At 49.8% G+C, this 26,427-nt stretch overlaps 10 protein-coding genes and 1 non-coding gene across 11 annotated transcripts; 8 read left to right on the top strand and 3 right to left on the bottom strand.

The window, feature by feature from the left end:
* Positions 1-1,262: 1,262 nt before the first annotated feature.
* Positions 1,263-3,303, top strand: BO79DRAFT_75430 (uncharacterized protein). The gene is made up of 5 exons (XM_025689701.1): positions 1,263-1,630; positions 1,697-1,895; positions 1,956-2,157; positions 2,214-2,492; positions 2,548-3,303. The coding sequence occupies exons 1-5, from the start codon at positions 1,344-1,346 to the stop codon at positions 3,189-3,191; spliced, it is 1,611 nt and encodes a 536-aa protein (XP_025542300.1). The 5' UTR covers positions 1,263-1,343; the 3' UTR covers positions 3,192-3,303.
* BO79DRAFT_75436 (uncharacterized protein) lies at positions 3,205-3,818 on the top strand. Its single transcript, XM_025689702.1, has one exon. The coding sequence runs from the start codon at positions 3,416-3,418 to the stop codon at positions 3,740-3,742; it is 327 nt and encodes a 108-aa protein (XP_025542299.1). The 5' UTR covers positions 3,205-3,415; the 3' UTR covers positions 3,743-3,818.
* A 228-nt stretch (positions 3,819-4,046) lies between these two features.
* On the top strand, positions 4,047-4,118 carry BO79DRAFT_t65. Its single transcript has one exon. It is a non-coding gene; the product is annotated as a tRNA-Glu (tRNA).
* Positions 4,119-7,092: 2,974 nt separating this feature from the next.
* cpcA (amino acid starvation-responsive transcription factor GCN4) lies at positions 7,093-9,391 on the top strand (the record flags this gene model as incomplete). The annotated part of the gene is made up of 3 exons (XM_025685917.1): positions 7,093-7,200; positions 7,769-8,621; positions 8,679-9,391. 3 exons carry the CDS (start codon positions 7,093-7,095, stop codon positions 9,389-9,391), a joined length of 1,674 nt encoding a protein of 557 aa, XP_025542298.1.
* A 1,085-nt stretch (positions 9,392-10,476) lies between these two features.
* On the bottom strand, positions 10,477-12,526 carry BO79DRAFT_75409 (asparagine synthetase domain-containing protein). Its single transcript, XM_025689700.1, has 2 exons — positions 11,760-12,526; positions 10,477-11,711 (listed from the first exon to the last, which is right to left on the bottom strand). Exons 1-2 carry the CDS (start codon positions 12,498-12,500, stop codon positions 10,662-10,664), a joined length of 1,791 nt encoding a protein of 596 aa, XP_025542297.1. The 5' UTR covers positions 12,501-12,526; the 3' UTR covers positions 10,477-10,661.
* A 185-nt stretch (positions 12,527-12,711) lies between these two features.
* Positions 12,712-15,564, top strand: BO79DRAFT_168586 (guanine nucleotide exchange factor VPS9). The gene is made up of 5 exons (XM_025679437.1): positions 12,712-14,262; positions 14,315-14,392; positions 14,449-14,624; positions 14,676-15,301; positions 15,365-15,564. Exons 1-5 carry the CDS (start codon positions 12,900-12,902, stop codon positions 15,408-15,410), a joined length of 2,289 nt encoding a protein of 762 aa, XP_025542296.1. The 5' UTR covers positions 12,712-12,899; the 3' UTR covers positions 15,411-15,564.
* A 129-nt stretch (positions 15,565-15,693) lies between these two features.
* On the bottom strand, positions 15,694-17,251 carry BO79DRAFT_279609 (uncharacterized protein; the record flags this gene model as incomplete). The annotated part of the gene is made up of 3 exons (XM_025687999.1): positions 15,694-16,061; positions 16,157-17,084; positions 17,139-17,251. The coding sequence occupies 3 exons, from the start codon at positions 17,249-17,251 to the stop codon at positions 15,711-15,713; spliced, it is 1,392 nt and encodes a 463-aa protein (XP_025542295.1). The 3' UTR covers positions 15,694-15,710.
* A 2,196-nt stretch (positions 17,252-19,447) lies between these two features.
* BO79DRAFT_225975 (uncharacterized protein) lies at positions 19,448-20,232 on the top strand (the record flags this gene model as incomplete). The annotated part of the gene is made up of 2 exons (XM_025683763.1): positions 19,448-20,116; positions 20,173-20,232. 2 exons carry the CDS (start codon positions 19,448-19,450, stop codon positions 20,230-20,232), a joined length of 729 nt encoding a protein of 242 aa, XP_025542294.1.
* An 892-nt stretch (positions 20,233-21,124) lies between these two features.
* Positions 21,125-21,634, top strand: BO79DRAFT_207807 (uncharacterized protein). The gene has a single exon (XM_025682252.1). The coding sequence runs from the start codon at positions 21,274-21,276 to the stop codon at positions 21,538-21,540; it is 267 nt and encodes an 88-aa protein (XP_025542293.1). The 5' UTR covers positions 21,125-21,273; the 3' UTR covers positions 21,541-21,634.
* A 1,561-nt stretch (positions 21,635-23,195) lies between these two features.
* BO79DRAFT_252285 (uncharacterized protein) lies at positions 23,196-23,748 on the top strand (the record flags this gene model as incomplete). Its single annotated transcript, XM_025685916.1, has 2 exons — positions 23,196-23,323; positions 23,406-23,748. The coding sequence occupies 2 exons, from the start codon at positions 23,196-23,198 to the stop codon at positions 23,746-23,748; spliced, it is 471 nt and encodes a 156-aa protein (XP_025542292.1).
* Positions 23,749-24,438: 690 nt separating this feature from the next.
* On the bottom strand, positions 24,439-25,485 carry BO79DRAFT_215147 (WD40 repeat domain-containing protein; the record flags this gene model as incomplete). The annotated part of the gene is made up of 4 exons (XM_025683260.1): positions 24,439-24,723; positions 24,890-25,023; positions 25,194-25,253; positions 25,350-25,485. 4 exons carry the CDS (start codon positions 25,483-25,485, stop codon positions 24,439-24,441), a joined length of 615 nt encoding a protein of 204 aa, XP_025542291.1.
* Between the last annotated feature and the right edge of the window lie 942 nt (positions 25,486-26,427).

The raw sequence follows: 26,427 nt of genomic DNA, 5'->3' as shown, positions 1-26,427 counted from the left end.
GGGTAGCCAACTAAGAATGGAGGGGAGCTGGCGACCTGTCATCAAAAAAGGTAGTTCTAGCTTCTCGCAGGAGTTGTCTGTCTTGGGGAACGATTCACCATGGTTTCAACCGCCCTTTGACCTCATAGGGGGAGGGGGACGGGGAGGCCAAGGGTTAAGGATTTATTACCTATTATTGGGCCGATGCAAGTAGTAGACTAGGAAAGCTCTCGCACCGGCGCAAGAGCCATCGTCCAGAAAATTTTTCGTCCAGTGAATTACCTCCCGACGGCCTGATTTATAGTTTGGACCCAATAACCGGTCCTTTTCTCCATCGATGGACACCTTTTCACACTCGAACGGGGTTCTCATTCTGACGGAGTTACTCCGGGCTTCCTTGCCATGAAGTTGACCACTCCGGAGTAGAACTTCCAGTAAGGTACGAGCGTCGATCTGCAGACTACTTACATATATAATTCAAGCACATAAGATGTAGATGCCCAGTGAAAGATTTGGATTGACGGTCCCCATATACAGTAGTGAAGGGGGGATGATAGTAACGTGTCTGTGTGTGGGTTGTAAATTTTTTTTATCTTATTTTATTTTTATATTTTCCTTGGAAGGATGGTCTGATGATGATGGGTCAATCGAAGTAAGTAATTGGGGGGGGGTCAACCCCTGATTGTTAGGTAAAAGGGCAAGGAAAAAAATTAAAATCAAATAGAATAGAATAAAAATAAAAGAAAAAAAAAAACGGAAGAAAAAAAAAAATAGCAGTAGACTCACACCCTCACACACCACACACCACACACCCAAGTGACTAGACACTAAACCCATGATAGTTTAGCCCTGGAGCGGCCATCCCAGTATCAGGCCCACCCTCTTTCAGTCTAGGCTCTAGTGCCGCCCTGCAGCTCCCTGCCTGTTTGGGACGATGCGCCAATGACCAGGCCTCGTCGCCCACACCCTTTCATTTTCGCCCTCGCCCTCGCCCTCCTTTCGGCCCCTGCTCCTGCTCTCCCTCCCCTCTTTTTCTTGTCGCTTCCTTCCTCTTCTTCTTCTGCTTCTTTCTTTCTCTTCTTCTCCTCTTCTCCTCTTCTTTTCCCTCTCCATATTCATTCTAATCGTGACTGTCCGTCCCGGGTTCATTTCTTTTCCCACCCACCTTTTCCCCTTCATTGTGATACCCGAGCTCTTGTAGCTTTGCGCAAAGAGAGCTTTTGTTTCCTTCTGTTGAGATACCCCTTAAAGAGATACCCTGCTCGACGCGCGCCTTTAATTACGAAGCTTCGCCAGCTTCCCTAGCTCTTATTTAATCCCATCCCTACTGATTATAATTACTCGTCTAATCACCACCCGACACCATGTCCGACGTTCAGAAGCCTGTCGAGGAGACTCCTGCGGCTGCCCCCGCCGTTGCTCCTGCTGCTGAAGCGCCTGCTGCCACCGAAACCCCGGCCACCGAGACCCCCGCCGCTGAGGAGCCCAAGGAAACTCCCGCTGAGACCACTGAGGCTGCTGCCCCCGCCGCCGCGGAGGAGTCTAAGACCGAGGAGACTCCCGCCGAACAGCCCAAGGAGGAGCCCAAGCAGGAGGAGGTGACCCCCGCTTCTGAGGGTGTCCTAGGTTACAAGGCCCCCGGTCTTGTCAAGTAAGGCGCCACTTGTTGCGACAGGTTTACAATATGCAGTGACTAATGGAGTGTGACACAAAACAGGGGCCTCCGTTTCGCCAAGCGTTTCTTCTACTTCAGCGACGACGCTGTTGAGTCTAAGCAGCTGTCTGCCTTCCACCAGAACGAGAAGGCCGCCGTCGCCAACCCCATCGCCGCCTGGGCCAGCCAGACCGGCAAGGGTCTTCTGTTCTTCACCAAGCGCGCAGAGGACAAGGCCTCTCCCGCCGGCATCTTTAACCTGGTCAGTAACTATGATAGACAACCGGATAAACTTTGCGCCACTTGCTAACTCACTTTCCAGGCTGATGTTTCCGACATTGCCAAGGAGGGCTCCACCGAGCTGCACTTCAAGGTCAACGGCCAGAAGCACACCTTCCAGGCCTCCAGCACCTCCGAGCGTGACAGCTGGATTGCCGCCCTCGACGCCAAGGCTGCTGAGGCCAAGGCTGAGAAGGAGGCTGTGACCTCCAGCGAGGGTTACAAGGCCGAGCTCGAGAAGCTGAGTAAGTCACATTCGTAGTTGAACAGCGTATGAAGTTAGGCAGCTAACCCCCAACAGGCAAGCCTGCTGTTGCCGAGCCCGCTAAGAAGGCTGAGCCTAAGGAGGAGGCTGCCCCCGCCGAGGACAAGAAGGAGGACAAGGCTGCCTCCAAGAGCCGCTCTCAGTCTCGCAAGAGGGCCAGCATCTTCGGAACTCTTCTTGGAAAGAAGGAGGAGGCGAAGGAGGAGGCTGCCCCTGCTGAGGACAAGGAGGACAAGGCCGAGGAGGCTAAGCCTGCTGAGGCTGCTACTGAGGCTCCTGCTGCTGAGGCTCCGGCTGCCGCTGAGACCACTGAGGGTATGTTTACCGTATTATAATGTCTTCAGTATACGAAGTACTAACGCCAACATAGCTGCTCCTGCTGAAGCCAGTGACAAGAAGGAAGAAAAGGAGGAGAAGAAGGAGGAGAAGGAAGAGAAGAAGGCGGAAACTCCTGCCCCCAAGTCCAAGCGTGCTTCTCTTTTCGGCAACTTCTTCCAGAAGGTCACCAGCCCCTCCCACGAGAAGTCGGAGAAGGAGGCCACTGCTCCTGCCGAGACCGCTGTTGCTAGCACTGCTCCTCAGCTGGACAACCCCGTTGAGGAGGCCGCTGTGAAGCCCATCGAGCCCGAGAGCGTGACTGCTCCCGCTGAGGCTGAGGCTGCCAAGGACGCCGCTCCCGCTTCTCCCGCCGCTGAGACCCCCAAGGACAAGCGTCGCACCTCTTTCTTCGGCAACTTCGGCAAGAAGAAGGGTGACTCCGACAACGAGGGTGCCGATGGCGAGCCCAAGGCCAAGGGCAACAAGCTTGGTGGCATCTTCCGCAAGCCCAGCAAGGCCGTGAAGTCCGAGCCCAAGGAGACCAAGGAGGCCACCGAGGCTGAGGCTGCTCCCAAGGAGGCTACCGTTCCGGAGTCTCCTGCCGAGGAGAGCGCTAAGCCCGCTGAGGCTGCTCCCGCTGAGGAGTCCAAGCCCGTCGACGTCGCCACCTCTACTCCTGTTCAGGCTGCTGCATGAAGTGCTTCCAGCAAGGAAGTCGAGTATGAGAAATGGTGGGACCAGCGGTATTCGTATCCTAATCCTTCAACTTCTCGATGATCAGTCGTTCTGGAAAATGAAAAGCCCGGAAAAGAAAAAAATACATCCAATGATTGTTACTTTTTGTGTCTAATTGATGTTCCCACTGCCACCATTTTGGTAACCCTCCCTGTGCAAGGCGAGGTCTGCCAAGATGAGTGTCAATGATACCCTCTGCTGCTTTGGCGGTCATTTCCGAGCCCGGATGTCTAGTGCGTGTCCGGTGCTGCGTTTCATTCCTTTATGATATGCGTTCCGCAAGGATACCCAACTGGCCTTGTGTGTTCATGTTGTGCGCCGTCCAAACTAGATTGATACCACTTGTTGCTGTTTATTGCTTGCTCTTTGATGTTCTCATGTTGCTGTTTGATGCTTTTGTCTTGATACCCTACTGGGAGGAAGGGTGCTTTTTGTCAGCTGGACGGGACTTCCCTCCACTCAAATTGGCCCGAACCGTCGACTACCATGGCTACATGGTGACAGCGTGCTGATAGCGCCATGTATACATGGCACAGCATCATGAGGTAATACTTAATAGAATCCACGTATTGTTAGTAACATATCCACTATACTTTATTTCAATGCCTAGGAGTAGTGTATCCGAGGTGTTAGGCTTGGGTGATTGTCGTACTTTGTTAAGCGCCACAGGCGTAACGTGCTGACGGTCCACTTGGTGTACGGGGTGGGGACTCTTGAATGTAAGCTTATCATAGAAGGCGAGCATGGACGTTGAGCTGGCGGCTGCCGTAGTATGCCGCTGATAAGTGCATAAAATGACCTATCATTCAACAAGTATCCGATATGGTGTAGTGGCTAACATCGCCGTCTCTCACACGGCAGCCGGGGGTTCGATTCCCCCTATCGGAGCTCAAATTCTCTTTTTGTTTTCATTTTTTCATCCATTGCACATTGTTTTTGTGTGTTATACATAAGAAGTCTTTTTTTCTTTTTTTACCTCAAGTAGCTTTTATTTGCTGTCCAATATAACCTACTATCTAAGTACTAGTACATGCGCCACACCTGGGAACTAAGATATGCCCCATTATCTACAGTAACTCTGCATGTATAGTAGTATGGAACCAGCTTCGCATCGTAGATACATATCCACTGGATCGTCATGATGCTATTAGGTCAAGTGCGCTTCTCGAGTTGGTATCTATGGTCATCACATCGCCACCGTTTATTACATGGACTGTTCCTCACCAACTCCCCTGGAAGCCGCATCCGCAGGTGTTGTATATACATGAGAAGTAAGCTTCTGAGCCTGATGAAATTGTAATCTGAGCTTTTGTGTGGCTGGTGGTAAAATACTACTATAGTACAAACCACCCTGTGCTTCTACCTTCAAGTTGTGGATGTTAATGTTGGTTGATTGCCGCCTAGTCGCTCCATATATCTATTTATCTTTCGGCACATCATAATGTGCAAGCAGTACGCAATGGACATACCCCGTCTAGATAACTCTGGAAAAATGTGTACTTCGCTGATGCCTGGGGGTGGAGTGGAGTATAGAATTCTGGACTGGTCTGGACTAGACTGTGCTCCGTCACGCATCAGGGTCGTGTGTATGTCCTTTCCTGAATGTTAGGTATGCTGCCTAGTAAGTAGGATTCCGGTTCGGGTTCTTTGGGGTGAACCTTTATCTTGGCGAGGAAGTTCGTTGACTTGGATGCCTGGAGTTGAATGGATGTGTTAGGCATCAGGGTTCCTGAATTGGGGGGATATAGGTTGATTTGACTGGAAGATATGATGGGTGGTAGTTCGGTTGTGGTTTCTGAGGCATGGCGTATGTGGGTGCCTGGTTGTGTTATCTTGTGTTTAGTAGATCCCTACTGGGAAAGGGCTACTTGTTGTGATAGCAGGGGGGGTGGTAGGGGCTAGACTGATGTGTACTCTGTAGACTAGCTGTGTTGCAGGCGTCGAGGGTAGTGAGGCTGCGATTGTATCTGTGCTTTGGGTGGATTCGGTGATTGTTGTTTCGGATGTGGGGTTTGATTACTACTAGGTGGTAGTAGATAGGTAAGGTGGTGATCCTCTGCTTCATAGGAGTGGATGAATATGGCTGAGGCGAGTTCAAGCGCGAAGATACTGCTGACAGGTGGCCAGAGCTTATATTGCTTGTCTGGCTTGGTAATGTTGGTGATTGGTTCCATTCAGTTGGTGTTGTGTTGTTCTGCAACATGTTTCTTCGGTATATATACTTAACTTAGTTGAAGAGTAGCCGGAGGTAAAGGCTACGACACATACAAAATACCTACATACGCACAACTACCATACACTGCATACAGAGCAAAGCATTGAATGAGAAACTTGCATTCCCCTTTAGACCGAATCAAAAAATGAACAGGGATAATCGACAGCATGGGCACTTGACAACCCACGCAGCCCTGGCAGCCTGGCGCCTGCACGGAGCGCACGGGTAATTCGCCTAGCGCCGGAACCATCACCGTCGCCAATTCGACAGGAGGGGAAGAAAGGGTTCAAGGAGGGGGTAAAAGGGAGAGGGAGCATATGCAAAAGGGATCACACATCACGGCTAGTACTGCTATTGTTATTCGTGCAATTGTCTCGCATTCGTAGGGTCTGCCTAAACAGTTTTGAGAGAAAGGGACTAGTTGTACTCAGGGCTAGGTGTACCATGCAGCACGAATCAAACCCGTAAGTTTCAAGATGAACACGAAAATGAAAGCTTGGTTTTACGCTTCCCGAGTCGTAGACAGTTTCGTTCTACTGTGTAGTGCTGACCAGGCATCATCGACTCCCTGGACAAGACGTCATCGCCGGCGGCTGCCTGGGGACAGGACAGGCATGGTATAACCGGCCTGCATACGGCGGAGATGCGCGCGCGCCGCGGCTGATGTATGCAGACGCTGATTGGCATCCCCACTCGGAGCAGGTTGCAACGGTATCTACGACGCCCTAGGGCATGTACATACGTACGACATGTGCGATCTCGAGATGTGTTGAATTGTCCGTCTCCTGGTCAACTGAGGGGAGATGGTAAATCGGAATTGTTGCCTAGTATTCTCCCTCCATTTACTCCTTCTAGACCCTGATCTTAGAAATGCCAACTTCGGATGGAAAATGGAAATGGACACAAGTGAATTTTTTTTTCCGCTTTGCAGGTAATTGGCTTTTAGGTTTCACATGGGCCGGTTGGTCCCGTGCATTACTAATTAGAATGAGGAATTCCAATAGTCTTGGTCTAGTCTAGTAGTTATCTTTTATGCTCCGCCCGGAATATACGACGCACCTCCCCGGAGATAATACGACACCCCCCCCCCCCGACGAATATACCATCCCTGTTGCAGCGAGAATAATCTCCTTAAAATCTGACGGGACCGGATTCGATTTAATTCCCTTGTATTTGTGTGATTCCTTCCTAGGGCAATATTTCGCCAAGGGTCGTTTTAATTTAAATTGTCATTTGTGGTCAGATGAAGGCCGGAACGTCTCGGTGTCTTGATAGAGTTTGACCCAAGTGGAATTTCACGCCCTTCGAGCGACTTTGGCGAGGAGGGGGGCTGCAGGGCGGGGAGGGAATTAGGGAAAGGATCCTCCGACCGGGTGAAAAACCCTGGTTGCAAACCGGCTCTCTGTCCTTTTTGTCTAGTATCCCTTGGTGCGGCATCGTATTCCTGCGGCCCCAGTGAACCGGGACAAGGACACGGTAGCCAGGAGTTGAGGCTTAGATAGATCAGTAAATCCTACAGAGCACAAAGGGGAGTGACAGTCGCACGGGACAAGAGAGTGATGGACACAAGGACAGGTCTCATTCGCAGACAGTTGAGACATTGAGGCTCAGGCTCAGCCCCAATGACACCCCCGGGCGCTGCACCAAATGCAGACCCCGACGGGCTGTGATGAAGGCCCAGAAATGCATGGTGCCTGCTGGTTGGCCAATGGGTCCGGTCGGCGGCACGGGTGCGAACCGGTTTCATCACCCACAGTAAGTCGCGCGGCCTCTTTTTTTTTTCTTAGTTTCTTCCCTTCATATTAGTCTAGTGGTGGTGGAGTTCAATGAAGGAGTCGAAGCAGGGCCAGGAATCCAAGGTTGAGGGGGGCCTGCTGCTACTGGGCCAGTGACCTGCAAGTGACATTTCCGTTGCGGGCTAAATGGAGGAAAGCCTACGTACCTGCCTGGTACTACACAGAAGAATACAGGATAAATGAAACTTGCTGCTCCAGGCACGGGAATGCCTGGGGCTCCTGCAGGCTCCACTTATTGAATCTGGCAGCCAATAGTAGGCTTTACTGTCCCTATGACTCACACCTGCTGACCGCGTAAGATTGACTATCCCCAATCAGGCTAGGGCACCAGGCGGGGGTCCGATCAATGGTGATTGGCGGAGAGATCCGGGCAAGACCGCACACACAAACAGTTAAGAAGTGCCTGGCTTCCCGTCGCTGCCTGGCGCTTCTTTTCTCCCTCCTTTTTCTTTCTCTCCCACTTCATCTTTTCTTCCCACTCCACACATCTCTCTATTCATTTTTATCACAACTCAGTCACCATACAGCATCATACTTATACCGCTTCTGATACTCCGTGCTTTCAAAATGGCCTGCTAAACGCCTCCCCCGCACCAGCTACGTCTTTCTCGTACGAGACAGACACCATAGATCCTCTTCGGACCTCGTCTTTTTCTAATCTCTCCTCTTCCACCCCCTCAGAGTCTCCTGTCCCAGGACCTCTGAACTTTAGCATCGCTTTGCGTAGCTCAAGTTCTCCGAACAACGCTTTCCCGTTCGACATCTCGTCGTTCACCACCACGGATACCCAACAGCAATCATGGCTTCCCACGCCCCCGCCTCAGCAGCCATCGGCTCCAGTGAATTCGATTCTCAGCGACAACAACAACAACAACAACAACAACCCCAGTCCCCTTCCGCAGGACTTTGTGCTTTTTCCCGCTCCGTGTCCCCCGCCGCAACCCAGGGACTCGCGTGCTCAAGCACCGATCAATTCTACCCCTAGATTATCCGCATATCAACCTTCTCTGGTCCAACCAGGGTATCCTGTTAGACGACACTCTTCAGCTTTGCATCAGCAGCTCCCAGGCTCGCCTGCGCAGGTTCCTCTTTCGGCCAGATTAGCCGCTCAATCTTCCGGATATTCCTCGTCTCCGTCTTCTTGGTCTCACCCCGCTCTGCGAAAGCATTTCGCGCGTCGGTTCGCAACACCTGCCGCTTCGAATTCTACTCCTGCAGTGAACAACACTGCCTACTCTAACCGCCCACCCGTCCCTCTATTTAACGACAAGACGGTCAACTATTCCGCCTTTCAGAATCAGCACAACCAAAACCTAAAGAGAAAATACGCTTCGTTCATACACCACCGCCGCATCATGTCTACCCCCAACATCGCTCAAGGTAAGCCCGTCACTTGGGCAGTGCACGCTTATGTATACGGTGCTAAGACAGTTCTAGATTTCCCTGAGCTTTTTGATCTTCAGTCCAACCGCTTTGGGGACGATCTCAGCTCCCCAGAGTCCAACATGCTTTCGCCCCAGATCAACACTTCGTTCTTCAGCCCGATGGGTGAGATTGCTCCTCCGGGCACCGTCTCGCCGAAGGATCTGTTCTTCGATGCTTCGGCTCCCCCATCGACGACTTTCACTGATCTCAGCACTCCCCCGCTGGATACGCCTGGCTTCTTCAGTCAGAACACATCTCCCATGATCAACACCGAGATGGATCTGAACACCGTGCCTGAGGAGTGGGAGTCTCTGTTCCCTCAAGATGGTTTTTCTCTGGACCTGGACTCGGCTGCCCTTGAGCTTGCTGCTTCGCTTCAACAGCCCAAGGCTACCGGACCCCCTCCTACTCCAGTGATCCGTGATAGCGCCTCGCCCGCGCCGTCTGCCTCTCCTGCCCCATCCCGTCAGGGTACCAAGCACTCCACAGTGGCCGGTGTCAATGCGCGCCAGCGAAAGCCGTTGCCGCCGATCAAGTTTGACTCTGCCGACCCCGCCGCCATGAAGAGGGCCCGCAATACCGAGGCTGCTCGCAAATCTCGTGCTCGCAAGCTTGAGCGTCAAGGCGAGATGGAGCGCCGTATTGAGGAGCTCGAGCGGATGCTTGAAGAGTCCAAGCAACGCGAGGAGTACTGGCGAAGCATGGCCAAGACTGGCACCAACTGATCTAAAAAGTTTCTTGGGTTTTCATTTTTTGGGTATGGCATGGGGTTTTGGTTTTGGTATCTGTATTGTGCTCATTGTGCTATTCTTATCCCTAGTGGGCTCTGTGGGCGGGGGCGTCGAGCCTCCTGTCACCACCTGTCGGAAGCATCATTCAGTCTCCTGCGTGATGCTTCCGACAGATGAAAAGTTTCCTTTTGTTCTTGCGCCATTTACTATGGAGCTTACACAGTGTACTTTTCGGTAGATCTGCATCTCTGCATCTGCTGCTGTGATTTACTCATCCCCAGTCATGTACTGCGGGTCTGTTTTATGGTTCTTCTGCCTTCTCTGTTTCTATGGCCGGTTCTGATGTCTCCCACCTATCGGGATTGACTCGTGGCCACTAATCTCTTTATTTATCTCGTGTACTTGACTGATTCGAGTGCCTTTTATGTTATTATCGTTGCGCTTATGTACCAGACTGTGAACTATGGTATTCTCCAATTCAAGTATCTTATATGCGCATTATATCTTCTTTGTAACCGTATTCTCTCCGCTGAAGCTCTTGGCCAATTAATTCGTAGAATCCTTTCGAGCGTCCTCATTCACGTACATGTACCAAGACTAAATAAGTTTCACTATCGTACATAAAGCCACTGGTATAGCTAATGTCACTCGTAACTCATCTACATTTCTATCTGTTTCATGTATGTGCAAGTGCATATATATATGTATGTGTGTGTGTGTGTGTGTGTGTGTGCAATCGACTCAGCTCAGACTTGCCTTTTTATCTGCTTCATGGACAAACAACCTCTTGCTTGCCCGATCCACCCATACCCTCCCGCCCAACCAACAAACAGAACCGACATCCAGTATACCAACACACTTATGAATATGCTTTCCGTAGAAAGCGCCATCTGAGCGTGGTGGGAAGTACCAGTCCTGGTTCCATCAGTGCTTTGAGATCCCGCTCCGTTCACGGCGCAGGGAAGTCCCTAGATGATGGGCAGGCGGTTGCATTCCCACAGGTGATAAAAACAGGCGTGGCGATGAGTGTGCTGTGGGGTTCACTGGAGCCGTGTCTGCTTGAGGGCCGAAACGAGAGAGTGATGGATGGGGAGCATAGATCAAAGAGGCGGTCTCAGAAGTATCTGATCCAGAGTTGTCATCATTGCTGGTCTGGGTTGATGTGATTAGGGGTGGAGGTATGTTATTGTACGTCAAAGACGTATTGGGGGAATTTGAAGGGGAGGGTGTTGATGGAAGGAAAAGAAAAAGAAAGGAAATCGATTCAGGTAAGAGCATCAGTCCCCTTTACTTTGCCCTTCTCCATCTTGGCTGTCCTGGACCCAAACTGGATTGCTCGCTTCTTCTCGCGGGCGACGTTTGTCATGCCGAGTCTCAGTGCGACTAGACGGAGGGCCTTTTTCTCCGAATCGAGCCCTGCCTCTGGTGAATCCGCTGGTGGAGAAGGGGTGCCGAAGCCGCACTTCTCCCAGACTGGGAGCTGTACCACCCAGGAGACGAACTCTTCGTCTAGGAACGGAAACCGCGCTTCGCGACCCCAGTGTGCAATGACTCGATTGTCACGGCCCAAGTTTCGCTTTCCAAGGCGGCTGACGTCAAGGTTGATCTCGTCGATGAGGCCCGCGAACCCATCCCGAGAAAATGCTGCTCCATGTCTCGAGTATCCTGCAAATAGCTCATCTGCGCCAAGGCCAGACAGCAGCACTCGTGCCGAAGTGGCATAGTGCATGGGCTGAGCATCGATCTGTCGACTGTCGAATGCCAGCCCTTGACCACGCGAAGCGAAATATAATGCGCAAGCTATGGATAGATCCATCTCCGTATTGTGGGGTCTCATCAGACGCTTGACAGTCTCGCGGTGCGCAAGGGTTTCCTGGTACGGTACATCTACCGCCACAAACCGCCAGTTGCGATCGGGGCACACTCTTTGTAACTCAGCGAATGCCGCCCGGCCGGTAATACGGTCAGGGCAGCTTTCATACACGGAGCCAGTGGCCTCTCCCTTGCCCTTTGCGGCGGCCGCAACGCGCGGGTTTTCGAATGCCACGTTGAGCAAATCGATGACTTCCTCCTTTGGTAGAATTTCGTGGGAAAGCCTAGCGAGTAAGGTGCAGTCGAGGCCACCTGAAAACAGTACGGCAACTTTCACATTGCTCCCTGATGAAGCAGTCGGGGGTTCTCGTACATTCTGAATTCGTAATGCTAAGGACTGACGTAGTCTATGCTCGAGTTCCTTGACAGCGGCAGTTTCAACTGTTAGTGGAGGAGCTTCTCCTTCGGGTATAGATTTATTCATTGGAGGGACGGGGTTTCTCTATTTCATTGTTAGCTAGGTAAGATCAGATGAGGAAGAGGTACGTACAGGACGAAGAGGGAGATCGGATGCATTATGCTCCCAGAAAAGAGTCTGTATGCAACTTGCATCGAACGAAGGTGTACCAGCACTCTTCGTTGCGATCGAGTTATCCTGGAATATAGCATGTTCTAAATCAACCACATACACTCCGTCTGTCTCGACCTCAGTAAAGTGGGTCGAAGATGTGCCATCGCAGAGACTGCACAGCTTGAAAGCCCCCGACTCATCAACACCTTGGAGTAGAGAGCGTCTTCCAAGTGAGTCTCTCGTAAAGAATAGTTTTGAGTTGACCGCATCATAGAACACAAAAGCAAAGGGGCCAGAAATGCTACTGATAACATCCAGGACACCTTGAACAGCACTCGTACTCGAATCTGCTGACGAAGTGACCCTCGAGTGGTGGTTTACAGCCTGCAATAACAGCTTAAAGATCAGCTCCGCATCATTGCCCTGAATAGGTTCACCTGATATCTTCCAGGCGTCTCCATTGTAGCATAACACGGACTGCGTGGTAGGATCCACTAATGGCTGGGGCACAAGACAGCCTCCTCTCATCGACAAGACTGTGGAAACAAAGGTAAGCTGAACAGCAATGGGATCTTCATTGCTTGACCGTGGATTGGTTATTTTTTGTTCGACGTTATGAACATGGTAATTATCAGGTCCTCTTTTCCGCAACAAGCAGCAAGTCTCCTCATTAGGAAGCACAGCTCCAGATGCGCTAAGAGAGAAGAAAATACCACACATGGTAGCAAGCAAACCGCAAGCGAGACGCTGGCGGGGATTTAGTTAAGGTGAAAGAGAAAGGAAGAGGAAAGAGAAACACAAGAAGAGAGCCGGAGGTCGGGGGAACGATGATCCCCCGCCGCTGATTGCGGGCTGTCATCCTCGGCGCTGATGGAGCTTACTCCCCTATCTGGGGTCCGTTTTTGCTATATTTCCGCAATTTCTCCCCTGACACCTATTTTGATTGACTCTGGGGCCTCGAAGTCTGTTGCCAATATTCGCTGACCCGACATTCGTGGTCTATTACGTGGCAGCCCCGGGAACCACGTCTCCGCATATTCCCCTCATGATGATCCATGTTTCTACCTAACGAGGCTCTTTTGATTTCTAGTTTGACTTTGGCGTGCATGCAGGTTGCTTATGTCTGCGATAGAACCCTCGGAATCCCCGGCTCCTAGTGGTCATGGGGAGGCCCAGCCGGCCGTTCACGACGATTCTAATTCGACTGAACAAGTGAGCTCGACTAGCCTCGAGCCTGCCGCGGAGCAACAGGATGACCCCTCAGGAGTGCCGATGACCGATCAAAAAGCGCAACAAGGCGACATGGAGGAGAGTGCTCAGGGCGAAGCGCAGGCCACCATGACGGAGTCCATAAGCACGATGCCAATACCGTCCGCCACAGATCCCTCGAATCCTGTGTTGCCCCCTCGGGAATCGCTTCCGGAGCGGATGAAGGGGCTTTCTATCACCACGACGGCAAGACCGGAGCCTGCCCCGTCGCCAAATGCAGAGATCCCTCCTACACCCCCAGCGAAAGATGAACTTTATGTGTCCTCAAACCCTCACTCCGCGATTACACACTCGCCCGCGATCGAATTGACTGATAAGGAGTTGCCGGAGGTGCCTGAGAATGACCAAGATGGGAGGAAGAATACTGCTGGTGGTGACAATGACTCCCAGTCGGAAATCCAGAGCATTATGGATCAATTTCAAGACTCCACGCGCGGCGATGGGCAGGAACAGATAATGTCTCCCCGCTTGGAATTAGCCGAGCAGTTCCTGGGTGGACAAAGCCACTTTCCCCCTCGTCAGTCAAGCCTAGATCACAGTATATCGGCGGCTGACGACTCGCGCATGCCCAAGTCTGCGACAGGGGTATCTTCCGTCTCGGCTGAGAAACAACCCGCGAAGGCTCCCAAGAGTTCTGCTGCCGACGAGGCCAAGTTAAGTCGGCGTTCGTCGACATCGACAATCCCTCCGCCACCCGAGCCTGAGCCAGATCAACCTTTTGATTTCCATCGCTTCTTAGAGCAACTGCGTCACCGTACTGCGGACCCGGTTGCCAAGTTCCTCCGCTCATTTCTCCATGAGTTCGGCAAGCGACAATGGATGGTTCATGAACAAGTCAAGATTATCAGCGATTTCTTGGTGTTCATCACAAACAAAATGGCTCAGTGTGAAGTATGGCGCGATGTGTCCGACAGCGAATTTGACAACGCCAAAGAAGGGATGGAGAAGCTCGTAATGAATAGACTATATTCCCAAACCTTTTCCCCAGCTATTCCGGGTCCGCCCACAATTCCGCGAAGTGCGAGTAGAAGCAAAAGACGTGAGATGGAGAGGATGCATGGCCCATGGAGACGAGGGCAGCATCAGGAGGATATCGAGCGAGACGAAGTTCTCGCTCAGAAGATGCGGATTTACAGCTGGGTTAAAGAAGAGCATCTGGACATACCGCCAGTGAGCTCTCACGGTCGTCGTTTTTTGAATTTAGCTCAGCAGGGTATGTGATGGGCCCTCTTTGCTTCGATCGACATCTATCTAACCGATTACAGAATTGTTGAAAATCAACGGCTATCGGGCTCCTCGCGATAAAGTTATCTGCATACTGAACTGCTGCAAAGTCATCTTCGGTAGGTACTAGACTTTATGCAAGGGCGCGGGTTGACATATATGCTAATGTCCCAAGGTTTACTGAGGAACTCTAAAAGATCTGACACGTCTGCCGATTCTTTTGTGCCGCTCTTGATCTACGTGGTGCTGCAGGCCAATCCCGAACACCTAGTATCGAACATACAATATATCCTGCGGTTCCGCAACCAGGATAAGCTTGGAGGGGAAGCTGGGTACTACTTATCATCACTGGTACGCCTAACTCCTGTTATTGTTCACGACCATATTCTGACATCTATCCAGTCGGGAGCGATTCAGTTCATCGAAACACTAGACCGAACGAGCCTAACAGTGAGCGATGAAGAATTCGAGCGAAGCGTTGAAGCCGCCGTATCGGCTATTGCCCAGCAAAACCGCGAGTCCGAGACACTGGAGCGCCAAACCTCCGGCCGTTCCGCCGAAGGCTCTCAATCCGCGCCACGAAGCTCTGCTGACACGCAACGCACGGCCGTGCGCAAGGAGACATCGCAATCTAGCGATGAAGATTCGGCCCCAGTAGCAGGGCTTCTGCGGACTATTCAGAAACCATTGTCGACCATTGGAAGGATTTTCTCTGATGAGCCAGACTCCCCTCAAGATCGGCCCGCGCAGTCTGGGGCATCGCCACGACTGACACCGAACGTGTACCAGCCACCCCGTAATAGCAGCGAAGGCCGGCGATCGGCGGAGAGGCCACGCAGTGCAGCCTCTCCGCAGGTTCCCAGGGCGGACGCTCAAGATGCCGCTGCGCGTCAGGCCAGTGCGGAGGATGCAGAGGCACGGAGAATCCATCGTGCAGAGCACAACAACGTCGTAGAGACGCTGTGTAATATGTTCCCTAACCTTGACCGCGATGTTATTGATGATGTGGTCAAGATCAAGGGGGGAAGGTAAGTTGTTCCTTGCTTCTACATAAGGAGAGATGTATGGAGTAGCTGACACTGGCGATGCAGGGTTGGTTTGGCAGTAGACGCGTGTCTTGCTCTTAGTGCTGAGTGAACGGAGTGCGGTGGAAGTTGGTCAAGGACAGGCAATTACATTGAGAGGATTGACTTTCGGGGTTATACTCCTTATTCATTTGTACTGTGACCGATCATGTACTTATTGCCTGGGCTCATTGCATATAATAATACTGCTAAATGGTAGCCATACCACACAGAAATAACTAGACTACCGAACAGGATTTCTACAGAGATCAGCCGCTCACTAAGCGGCCCGGGGCATGATAGTGTGTCCTGAGCCACTCGGCATGACTGAATAAGTATACAATACCACCAGGAGAGTGATAACTAGCAATCATCAAGGCACTCCCTTCTCAAGAAACAACTCATCGAACGCACAAGCCTCCAACACATCCTTGTATTCCTCCACCAGTTCCCAAAACTTCGCATCAGAAGGGGTTAATAACTTGAAACCATGAAGGCCTGTCCTGCACCAAAGGAGATTATACTCGTTGTAACATCCGTCGTGAGAGAAATCCCCGTAAGCCAAGACCTGCAGATGCAAGTATCCTTCGCGCCCAAAAGCCCATTCGGCGTAGTAAGGCAGAACGTCATGGGCTACAGAACTTTCTGGTTTATGTTCGTGTAACCAGTGCCCATTTGCTCTGATATGAAGTACTTTGATAGTGGTGCTGAGACTGTGGTCGCCCTGTTCCAGAGGATTATAGGTCAGCATTTGACAGCAATCCATGTCAATATTATAGAAACTGAAAGGGGGAAGGGGGCAGATAGGGTGGCGAATACCGCAAATGTACACATATCCTCGATACATGTCGAGACTCCGAGAAATTCCAACCCTGGATCATGGGATATGCTGGGTCGGAAATCAAGCGACCCAAACAGATCTCCGTCTCCGTAGTGGCCGTATTCTGCATTCACGAGCGAGTGCGTGACGAGGCGCTTCAGTGTGGGCTTGTGATGCAACATGCTTTGACATATATCATCCCAGGAGACTGCTGGGAGCATAAGAAAGAGATCCGTCAAGCCGGAAAAGGCCTCGAGGAAGGTTTTCACGGTGTCGTTGACATTATCCTGTGACTCGTCGGTTATTTGGTTTAGCTTTTCCGGGTTGAATGTCAACTCGAGCAATTTCAGCCTTAGAGGCACGCGTGAGCGAACGATTTGCCGAAGAAAACTAAATGTCCCGGGGCAGTTGATGAGTTGCATTGCTTGGAGTCGCTCTACGTTCAGAGCACCGACTAATTGGACCTTCATGGGGCTGAAAGATACCTGGGAGAGAGTCAAGCGTTCAAGAGCTGTGAGAAGGGGGATCGGTCTTTCTATATGTGGAAGACCAAGCACGCATTGCGCAAAGAAGTTCTGTGGCATCCATCTATTTGGATTGGGCAATTTTCGAAAACCTTCTTCCCAGGCCAGTCTAGCGCTGTCCCAGCCGACAAGATCGAGGTGCAGTGCCTTCAATTGAGCTCCACGTGCAGCGAGAAACTGTGTAACCGAATCGAAATCAACAAAGCGCTTGAGACCTCTCCAGGATAGGGATTGGAGCTTAGAAAGCTGAACAAGATTTATGACGCATGACGCTTGTTGGATTTCGGCTACAGCACAGTCGCTATCAGTGAGGAGAGAGATAGTGGTGATGTTCTTTTGGGTCTCTAAGAACCTGTGGATGAGGGGAACCACTTCGTCGGAAAGACACGCTTTTAGATCCCACCTATAGCATGTTAGTGTTGACTCGGCGTAGTGCATCAGAAATCAGTATCTGTACCGGAAGCTCTGAAGTTGGCCCTGAGGGATTGCCGATGCCATGCCCTGCATGTTGTGTGTCAAGATCGGAATGCAGTCAAATGTAGTGGTCGGGTGCAGTATCGATTCTGGCATGGATTCATCAGAATCACTCGGAGGAGTTTTAAGCCTGCTATTCAGGAAATCATGCAAAGAACAGAATTGATAACTTTCTATCTCATGACATGCACTCCACAGCCTGAGGTGCTCTGTATGCACTAAAAGCGAGTGATCTAACCTCGTGATTGCGTCGTTCAAGAACTGAGCTGATGGGTGCGTTGCTCTTATAATGAGTGATTCATATAGACGTGAAAGCAACTTTACATAGATGTTTTTGGAGACTTCACAGAGGTTTTTGAGATCCCTGCGAGTCACCTGGGATGGCGAGTTAGTCTGTTTCAAACGCTTCTGAAGAGGGACAGAGGACTGCTTACATGATCGACCACCATGCGCAGTAGTTCGGGGGGTAGCCTCTCTAGCATCGTGATATCGATAGTCACTCGAAATAGTAGTTGTAGATGAATACTGTTTTCATGTCAGAGGCGAATCTTGAGGCGGGGCCCCACTGGCATGATATACCGGGGGTTCAAGTCACACAATATAGTATGTGGCGGGGTGAAGATGTCCTAGTGGCTACTAGTATAAATATGAACACCTTTCAGGTTGCCTGGACCTATGAATAGCTTTTGTCGACTTCGTACGATCTAGTCTAAGGACTATGCTGTTGTCGCGATAAGATATTGGGGCGGATGTGGGGGGCAGTTGCCGTAGATAGTACAGGCAAAAGTCTAATAAATGTCTTTGGGAAGGAGGCATTCTATGTGAACTTGTTAAAAAATCAGGAAACTGACCGAAGTTGGCGGTAATATCCGTGCATATAGAGGCTGATTCATCATGAGCTGAATAAGTCCCAGCTCTGGAAAGGGGGACGCGAGTGTCATTAGGGCATAGCCTCATATGCATGAAGCGGTAGCATCATAGTGTCCGATATGTCAAGATCCATCCTAGTGCGCTGTAAGTAGTAAACCCTCCGGATAATAACTGCTAGACTATCCGGTAAACGACTAGAATTTTGAGCTGATAGCTCAGAAAGTACATACATCCCTCATAAGATTACGGGTGAATGTGAGGTCAGATCCCCACGCGATGGTGTCATTCTCCCGCTATATTATGCTGTAAGTTGTACCAGTGGTAGTGTAGTTAATAATCATATTACTTGGTAGAGGATGGTAGAGGGTCATCCCAGATTATTGACAAGCAAAGCTGTACAGCCAGGGGATCAGCATCACCCGGAACGGGCCGAGCAATCGTGTCCATCCCAGAGATGTATCATCATCATTTTCAACATTCTTAAGACTGACAACACCAGCGCACCGACGGAAAATTCAATGTGAGCGGGGTAGACAAGACCGTAGACTAAGGCGTATTGTCTCATTGGCCACAGATATAGTATCATGGATAGTACCCTACCGAGATAGCAAGTAAGACAAAAAGCTTGCAGCCGGCTAAATAAGCGGATGAGATGGTGATGTACGGAGCAGAAGTCGGACTCCGTAAATGACCGACTCAGCCACTATCTTAGATGGTGAAATAGCCCCACAATGGGGACGTATACATGTAATGAGGCAAACCGAACAACCAGAGATAGTCCGAGCAAATAACGGTAGCTCCGCAAGCGACTCAATCGAAGATATAAGGTAAATATAACACTAGTACTAGCCTCCAGCATACAATAAATTGATACTGTATCGGTATTTGTTTCATTCCGACACCCTTGAAGATTCCGTCTAAATATAGCGCATGGATTGGAAACTGGTCGAGACATGTTTAGCGCCTTCGGGGCATGTATAGTGGCATATTCGCTATCAAATAATCCCTGCAATGCCTCTATGTACCTTATCGGGCCAATGAGTATCGATATCCCTAAGCTCCTTTCATATTGTCCTCGATTATGTCGGAATAGACGGCACAGATTTCCTCGTACATTACCGTTATTTGCTTAGGGGGGTTAAGGGAAATAAAATAAAGATGGAAGTGCAATCAAACCGTAGAAAGGCACTTGACATTCGGATGTGCTTATCCCCAAAGTCGTCTACATTACAAATCCCCAGTCATACTTCTCTCTTGATTTCCAGCCTCCCGTTTGATCCCAACAAATTGTTTTACTAGAATACCCCGCTTTGCTGTCTAGTATGTGGCCTTTCTCCCTGAAGAATGCTGGATGATACAAGATCAAGCAAATGGAATAACAAAAAGACATAGCAACAACCACGGAAGCCAGTAAATATTCCGATGCACGATCATGATGCTTCTTCGCAAAGCAAACCGGAGCGGGGTGAATATATAGCTTTGAACGAAGACGAATCTACCGAAGGCCTTGAATCTCCGGTGCCTAAAAGCCGGAAGATATTCTCCCTTTCGTTTTTTACCAAGCCTCTCGTATATGCACCTTTAGCAATTGTCTTTGCAGGAGCAGTTGTATTCTTCTGGGTGAGCCATACCAGAAATCACTATACATACACCGATTGCGGAGTGACTCCCGACGAAGCGCGAGCACGAGGTTGTTTATTCGAGCCAATGCAACGCGCATGGATTCCTCCAGAGTGCTATTTTCCGGAGGCAACGGAAGACTACGACACTTTTCGGGACAGACAGTGGTACCTAGACACCAAGATGACGATTGACGCCGATGTAGAGAGGTTGGAGGCTGGGGAAGTGCCCGTAGCCTATACGCGCTACTGGCATGACGAGCATTGTACCTATCTTTTCCGAAAGCTCGCCCTTGCGGTCGATATGGGGAAGAACATGATCAATTCGAAGGCCTTGGATATTGAGCATTCGAATCATTGCGCACTGGCCATAGCCAAGAGACTGGCTAGCTCGTACAATGTCTCGTTTGTGGAAGCTGACCGATCCTTGACGGAAAGCCATTTGGGGTTCGAGCGGTGCCTACCACTCAAGGTAAGTTGAACCCCTTGAATATGTTACTTTCCTGTTAACCTTTCGTCCTGCTCCAGACTGTCGTTAGTCCGAATAAGGCTGTTCCAGTTTACCCAAAAGGCTCAGGAAGAGACTAAGTTATGCCACTATGAACGTTATGTTGGGTTGGCAAAGCAGCGAGGACTTATCTTGACACCACATCTCAATGCTGGATACCGACTACTTCCACAGTTCACAACACTATCTAATGTTCTGGAAATTCCTTTCCATTAATTCGCACTGTTCCTATAGCTTGGCTCTTCGTATTGCATCGTTCCTGATATCTATACCTGATATACTTGTCCTGGTGTACCTACTGGGATTCGTCGAAGACGACAGCCTTTCTCGTTTATGCAGAGTATACAGAGGAGAGAACCCAAACATATTTCTCGCCATGTCAATCCTTCAGTGTGGTCCTCAAAGCGAAGCGTATTGGCATGCAAGGAGGCCTCCAATAGTATTCACGTGACATACCGAAACGAGTCGTACCGCCCAACCTCGCTTACCGCTAGCGCCATCCGTAGTTCCCCACCCAATCCTATATAAGCAACGTCCCCCCGTCTCCCTTTTAGACTTTTTTCTTCTTTCTTTTCTTCATACTTACCTTGTTTGGGTGACTGCGATCAAGAAGGCGGTTCACCACGGATTGGTCCCTGCATTGCACAGCGCGGCGGAACAATCCGTTCAACGGCCTACGGGTCATTGACAGGCGTATTCTTTGGCACTTCTCCTTTTGGAGCTTTTATTTCCTTTTCATCAGTTCTTGGGCCAGTGGCCCGAGGGTGGAGAAGAGGACTTCGTAGTAGCAGTAGATGACCAGCTTCTCAAGTGGTGGCATTGTACCAGCGAATAAGATCTTAGCAGTCTGTGACGGAAGTAACTACCGACTGGAAGGCAATAATATCCGCGATGTTGGGAGCTCGTACTCTGTGCTTGGGTTGCTAAGCCACGGTCGGTGGCCTATGACGTTGCGGATGCTGGGTCGCCACCCCGACGCTTATAAGTAAACAATATCGCATCCCATTACTACCTACAATGTCTACTACCTGTCTATCATACTTCAAATAAACCCTTCTCTTCCCTCCCATCTGTCCTTCTGACAGAAAGTGATACCAAAACATTATCCAATCCCTCTGAAAATGCCACACAAAGATACCAACTCGTTGCCCAACGGCACCAACGGCACAGACGGTACCTCGGATTCTTCCGCCAACCGCCTCGCAGCAACGGGAAATACCCTCGGCGCGTCCGCCTTTGGCACAGGCATGGACCAGAACAGTGGCACGATACCCGAATACTTGTCGACGGGATCGGAGGATCTCAGGCCTTTGAGCAAGGAGGAAGCGGAGAGATTGTACGAGGAGAGAATGGAGGAGGAATATGCGAAGCGGGAGGGGGGTGCTTAATTGGTTGCTTTGATTAATATCATTGATCTCTACGGAGTACTGTATATATATATATCAGATTGACCTGCATATTCACCATGAAATTGAAGTAAATACATCAGCTTCACATTAATAAAGTAAAAATTGTTGTAAGTACTATGAGTGTTACTACTCGCACCATAGTATATATATATACATATTGAGGCCAGGCGAAGCAACTCATATATAAATGTTGAATGAGAAAAAAAAAAAAAAGAAAAAGCCAGCGGCCGACGCAACTCGAACCCGTCACCTCCCCAACACCATATACTGCACAAAGACACTCCTACCTCCATATGAAGTCTGTAAAAGTTGCAAAAAAAACTGGTAGCTTCTCTTTGATTGAGCGTGTCATCCTTAGTGCAGGGGCCATGCTAATCTTCTCTGTATCGTTTCAAATTGACCAAATGCCCGAAGGCAATAGTTACTTCTTTACAATGGATTATATAGGAAGAGCGGGTGTTGTTCTACGGTCCTGATTGGCCACTAAGCGAGCCGCCGGGAACACCAAAACTGCCAGCCAGCCTTCACCCCGCACTGTTTGCCTGAGGACGCACAGTGTAGTAGTAGTACGGAGGGTCGGTCGGTCGGGTCATCGTGGTTGCGATACGCACGGTCTACATCGGTGTTGAGCACGAGCAGGTTCAGTCGATGAGGCAAGGACGGAAGATAGCAGTGTCTGCTGTGTATGCTCGTCGGCTAATCGTCAGAATGGCACGGATTGTCCTCTGGCATATGCGCCTTAACCTGGCATGTCAGCAATAGTACTAACTCAATGGGAAGCGTAGCTCTGCCACAAGGAAGAAGTAAAATGCAAATCGCAATAAAAGGACGAAGAAGAAAGAAGCAAAAACAAGTATAAGCCACCATTTGAGATATTATTAGCACTCGAAGTTATGCTCTAATGCTCAAGAATAAGGTGGAATAGAAGAAGAAAAGAAATAAGGCGAATAGATACTCCTAGTGGCAGTCGAGGGTGGCCCCTCCTATTCCACTTACGGCGAGATCGGCTATCGGCCAGCCCCAACAACACACCATCTGGCGGAGTACTTCAGTGTAACCGATTTGCAACTAGAAGCCCACTACGTATGGTTAAGCATATTTTGCACGACGGAGTTTCTATAATGCTAAAGTCTACGTCATTAATGTTACGAGCTGGGAGAGCCTTGTGTTTGGGATCAACTCAACCACACCCCCAACGGCGCAGCTGAGCCGGATCTACGGAGTAGATGCCTACGATTTACCACGCATGGCATCTGCCTTCCTTCTCTCTTCTCTCTTCTATATCATTATATTTATGATACAAGTCTACTGTGAAGCAGATTTGAGTACGAAGATGTTGCTATTTCCTCTCCAAATTTGGTATGCACTGCTACAAATCCAGGTCCCGGTGTCTGGACACAACGCAGATCGCTGCTTTTGGCTCGGAGTTATCTTATAACGTACAATTGCAGGCAGTGAGGCTGCCTAAGTAGTCCATAGAAGGCAATGATAGATAGTAGCCTGGATATATAATTCACTTCTCCCACAGTCCTTCTCCAATTCTTCAAACATCATACCCCCCTACCCCCTGGCATCAATCAACCTACCAATCACACCCGAAACAATCACTATACCTTACTATTATACAAACCAAAATGCGCTTCACAACTCTCTCTGTCCTACTTCTATCAACTTTAGCACTAGCAACGCCAGACTCCGACCCGGCCATCGAAAAGCGAGACGACAACACTGACTCGGATTTGTCCAACCCTCTAAGTAACCTGTATACCTACCTACCTACCTACCTACACATTCCTTACTCTCAACCCCATCTATATCTAGCTAACAATCCATCAAACCAACAGAGTCAACCCAACTACCACCACTACAATGCCCACGCTCTTCCCCGAAGTACCTACCTCCATCCGATCCGACCTGATCACCGAAGTTCCGACCTCTGTCATCTCCGAAATGACGAACCCGACAGCTTGGTCATCAGTGGCGAGCGAGTGGAAAAACGGAATCATTCCATCGTGGTACAGTAGTCTGAATGGGGATGTGAAATCGTACTTTTCGACGGCGTTTGAAACGGCATCGCCTTCCACCTCGTCTTCGCATGGTGGTGCTGGGCCTGCGGCTCCGAAGGCGACGGGTATGGCGGGTATTATGGGTGCCGCGGGGATTTTGGGGATGGCAATCGTTTTGTAGGTTAGTTGTAGTGAGAATGTGTATATATATTGTCAAGACGAAGGGTCAAGTACATGGGTCTGATCTATCCAGATCTCAAGAAGATGGTGGTCAGAGACCACGCAGGAAGAAGAGGAGGTAAATGATCAGCTGACTCTGGCTGGAGTGAATATCTCAACAGAATCTCGTTTAGCCTACATGTCAAAACAAATAAACAAAAGACGGTCTAATGTGATCCAAAAATGATCTTTAATGAGGAACCCTTCGAAACCTTCCACTGGTCGATATTCATGAGGAAGCCATAGAATCTTGTCCTTCCCGAGGCAGACCCATCCATCCTCCAGCTTTATTCGATCGTCAACAGCAGATAGAAAGACCAGATGGCCATCGGTGTCAGTCTCTAAGTGATATAGCTCATGCACAGTGCTCACATAATTGCCATTTTCGGAAAAGTGAATGTAGCGCCCAGTGACACCATCGATGGAACAATGCATTTCACACGATGGCACATCCCACAAATAGAAGGTGAGCTTACCCCAGCTCTTGGAAAGCACAGCAAGGGTCATATCGTTCGGCGAAAAGCCATTCTCATACTGAAATCATATGATTCTTTCAGATAGATGTGCTTCCCTGTTGCAAGTTCACGAATGCCGACTTTCGCATGGTCAGTGACAGCTACCAGGTGACCATCGTGGGAGACTTCAAATGATTTCAGCTCAATCGAGCCGTTAAAAGTCTCGATTTGCTTCCCCGAAATTGGGTCCCAAGCTTGGAACTGTCTAGGGCCCATGTAATGACCTTGCCATCCGGCCGGAAAGCAGCCTTTATACTGACGTAACACTCAACATCTGAATCGTCAACATCCAACTCCAACGCCCGAATAAATTTCCCACTGCCTGTGTCCCAAACCATGATTGTCTCTCCCGCAAATGCTGCAACAAGGCGGCCGTCGCCAGAGAATAAAGGGCCAGTAATGGGCTTTTTGAGAGCCTCGAGCTGGTTCTGTGGAGTGCCTCTGGGGAAATCCCAGAGGGTTGCGCCATCAAGCGTGACCAAGAGAACCAAGTTGGATTTACGGGGCAAGGGATGGATAGAAAGAATTGAAGAAGTATGGGAAATAGTTTGAGTCTCCATTGCCGACCCGCAAATCCAACAGGCGTACAATGCCACCGCCCCAATCAGAGATTAGCTCGCCATTGGGAGAGAACGCAAAAGTATGAACACGATTCAGGTGATGCTCTAACTTCACTGAAGCGCTGTTCCAGAGTTTAGTTGTGCCATTCCAGCCGTAAGAGGCTACAAATTCACCATTGCATGAGATTTCTACCGACAAAGGGTAAAAAATCTCGAGACTGTGAACTAGCGAACCACCTTTACATTCCACACGTTGACCTCGCCAAGGTAAGAGCACGATGTTAGCAGGTCATCATGAGGAGAAGAGGCTAGGAATCTGGTAGGAAACTCACATATTTTGATTTGGGATTGCACTGCCATACTCATAGCCGTGTTCCACAACCTCAATATACCTGTATCAGACCCAGTTGCAATTATCTGGCCGCCATGTGAGACTGCTGATGCCATAAGACCATCAATTCGGCCTTCCAGCGTCTGATGAAACGTACGGTGGGCAATATTCCACAGCCCTAACGTGTGGGGGTTGGTGGACATGTCCTGTACGAGCACTGCCGTGGGGTGCTCAAGGGATACTGGTAGGACGATGCTATGATATAGTGGTTGGCTTACGTATGGTTTGGCCATATTGGATTAAAGTTAGGTATACTGGCCAGAGTATTGATTGGCAGGCATGGAAGGAATTGTTATTGACATGGAGTAGTTCACACTGAGACATTAAGTCATGGTTTCCTATACTACTGTGTAGAAAGCCAGTGAACTGCAAAATGCTCATTATTAGTCCATACTTCCTAAAACATACTATATTTCATCAACTGGTCAGAGCCGACCCAGGTACAAGGAGGCTTAGCCATCCCATAAGTACTTGGTACACTGGAAATGACTGAACCACTAGTCTGACGCTTCACTACTCGGGTACTAGTACTTGAAAACATCTGTTTCTATCATCGACTGAAGGATACTGACGATGATTGCTTGTTAACACTTCTCTATATGCGGATAGATGTCTTCTTTCTTGTTTCCAGAACCCCATATCAGGGGCTGCGGTGCGAGCTAAGTAAGCTTACTCCACTGGTAACGAAGCATCGCAAACTTAAATGTCCTAAACCCAAGATAATAGTGGGCGCTCTTGCTGATCGCGGCCTTCGGCTCAGACCTCGGTCGAAGGCGGGTCAGAACGTTTAGTGATCTTCGTTAGGTGGATTCAATGATATTCAGGACGAAATCCCAAATATTGAGAGTATCTCAACGCTCATCCGTATAGTTTTTCTGAGGAATAAGCCCAAGTAAGCAGTTTAACGAGAGATTCCTGGCGGATCCTCGGTCTCTCTCCCAAGATTTCCCTCAATTCCAGCCATGGAACGTATAACGCGAACCGGCAAGCTCCATTACAGTGATTGTCGGAAGACTGGCTCCATCGAAGCCAAGCTCCATGGACACGGCACAGCTATGAAGGCGAAACCCCTAAAACAGATCGCCCTTCACTTACGTCAATTTGCTCAGCAGTGCAGCAACAACAGACAAGTGCACAATGCTACACAGCGTGCCGCGTCTCACCCTGAAAATTTC

The sequence above is a fragment of the Aspergillus costaricaensis genome (assembly GCF_003184835.1).
Source record: "Aspergillus costaricaensis CBS 115574 unplaced genomic scaffold BO79scaffold_7, whole genome shotgun sequence".
Taxonomy (NCBI): domain Eukaryota; kingdom Fungi; phylum Ascomycota; class Eurotiomycetes; order Eurotiales; family Aspergillaceae; genus Aspergillus; species Aspergillus costaricensis.
The sequence above is the reverse complement of the archived record's forward strand: the minus strand, read 5'-3'. Positions and strand labels throughout refer to the sequence as shown.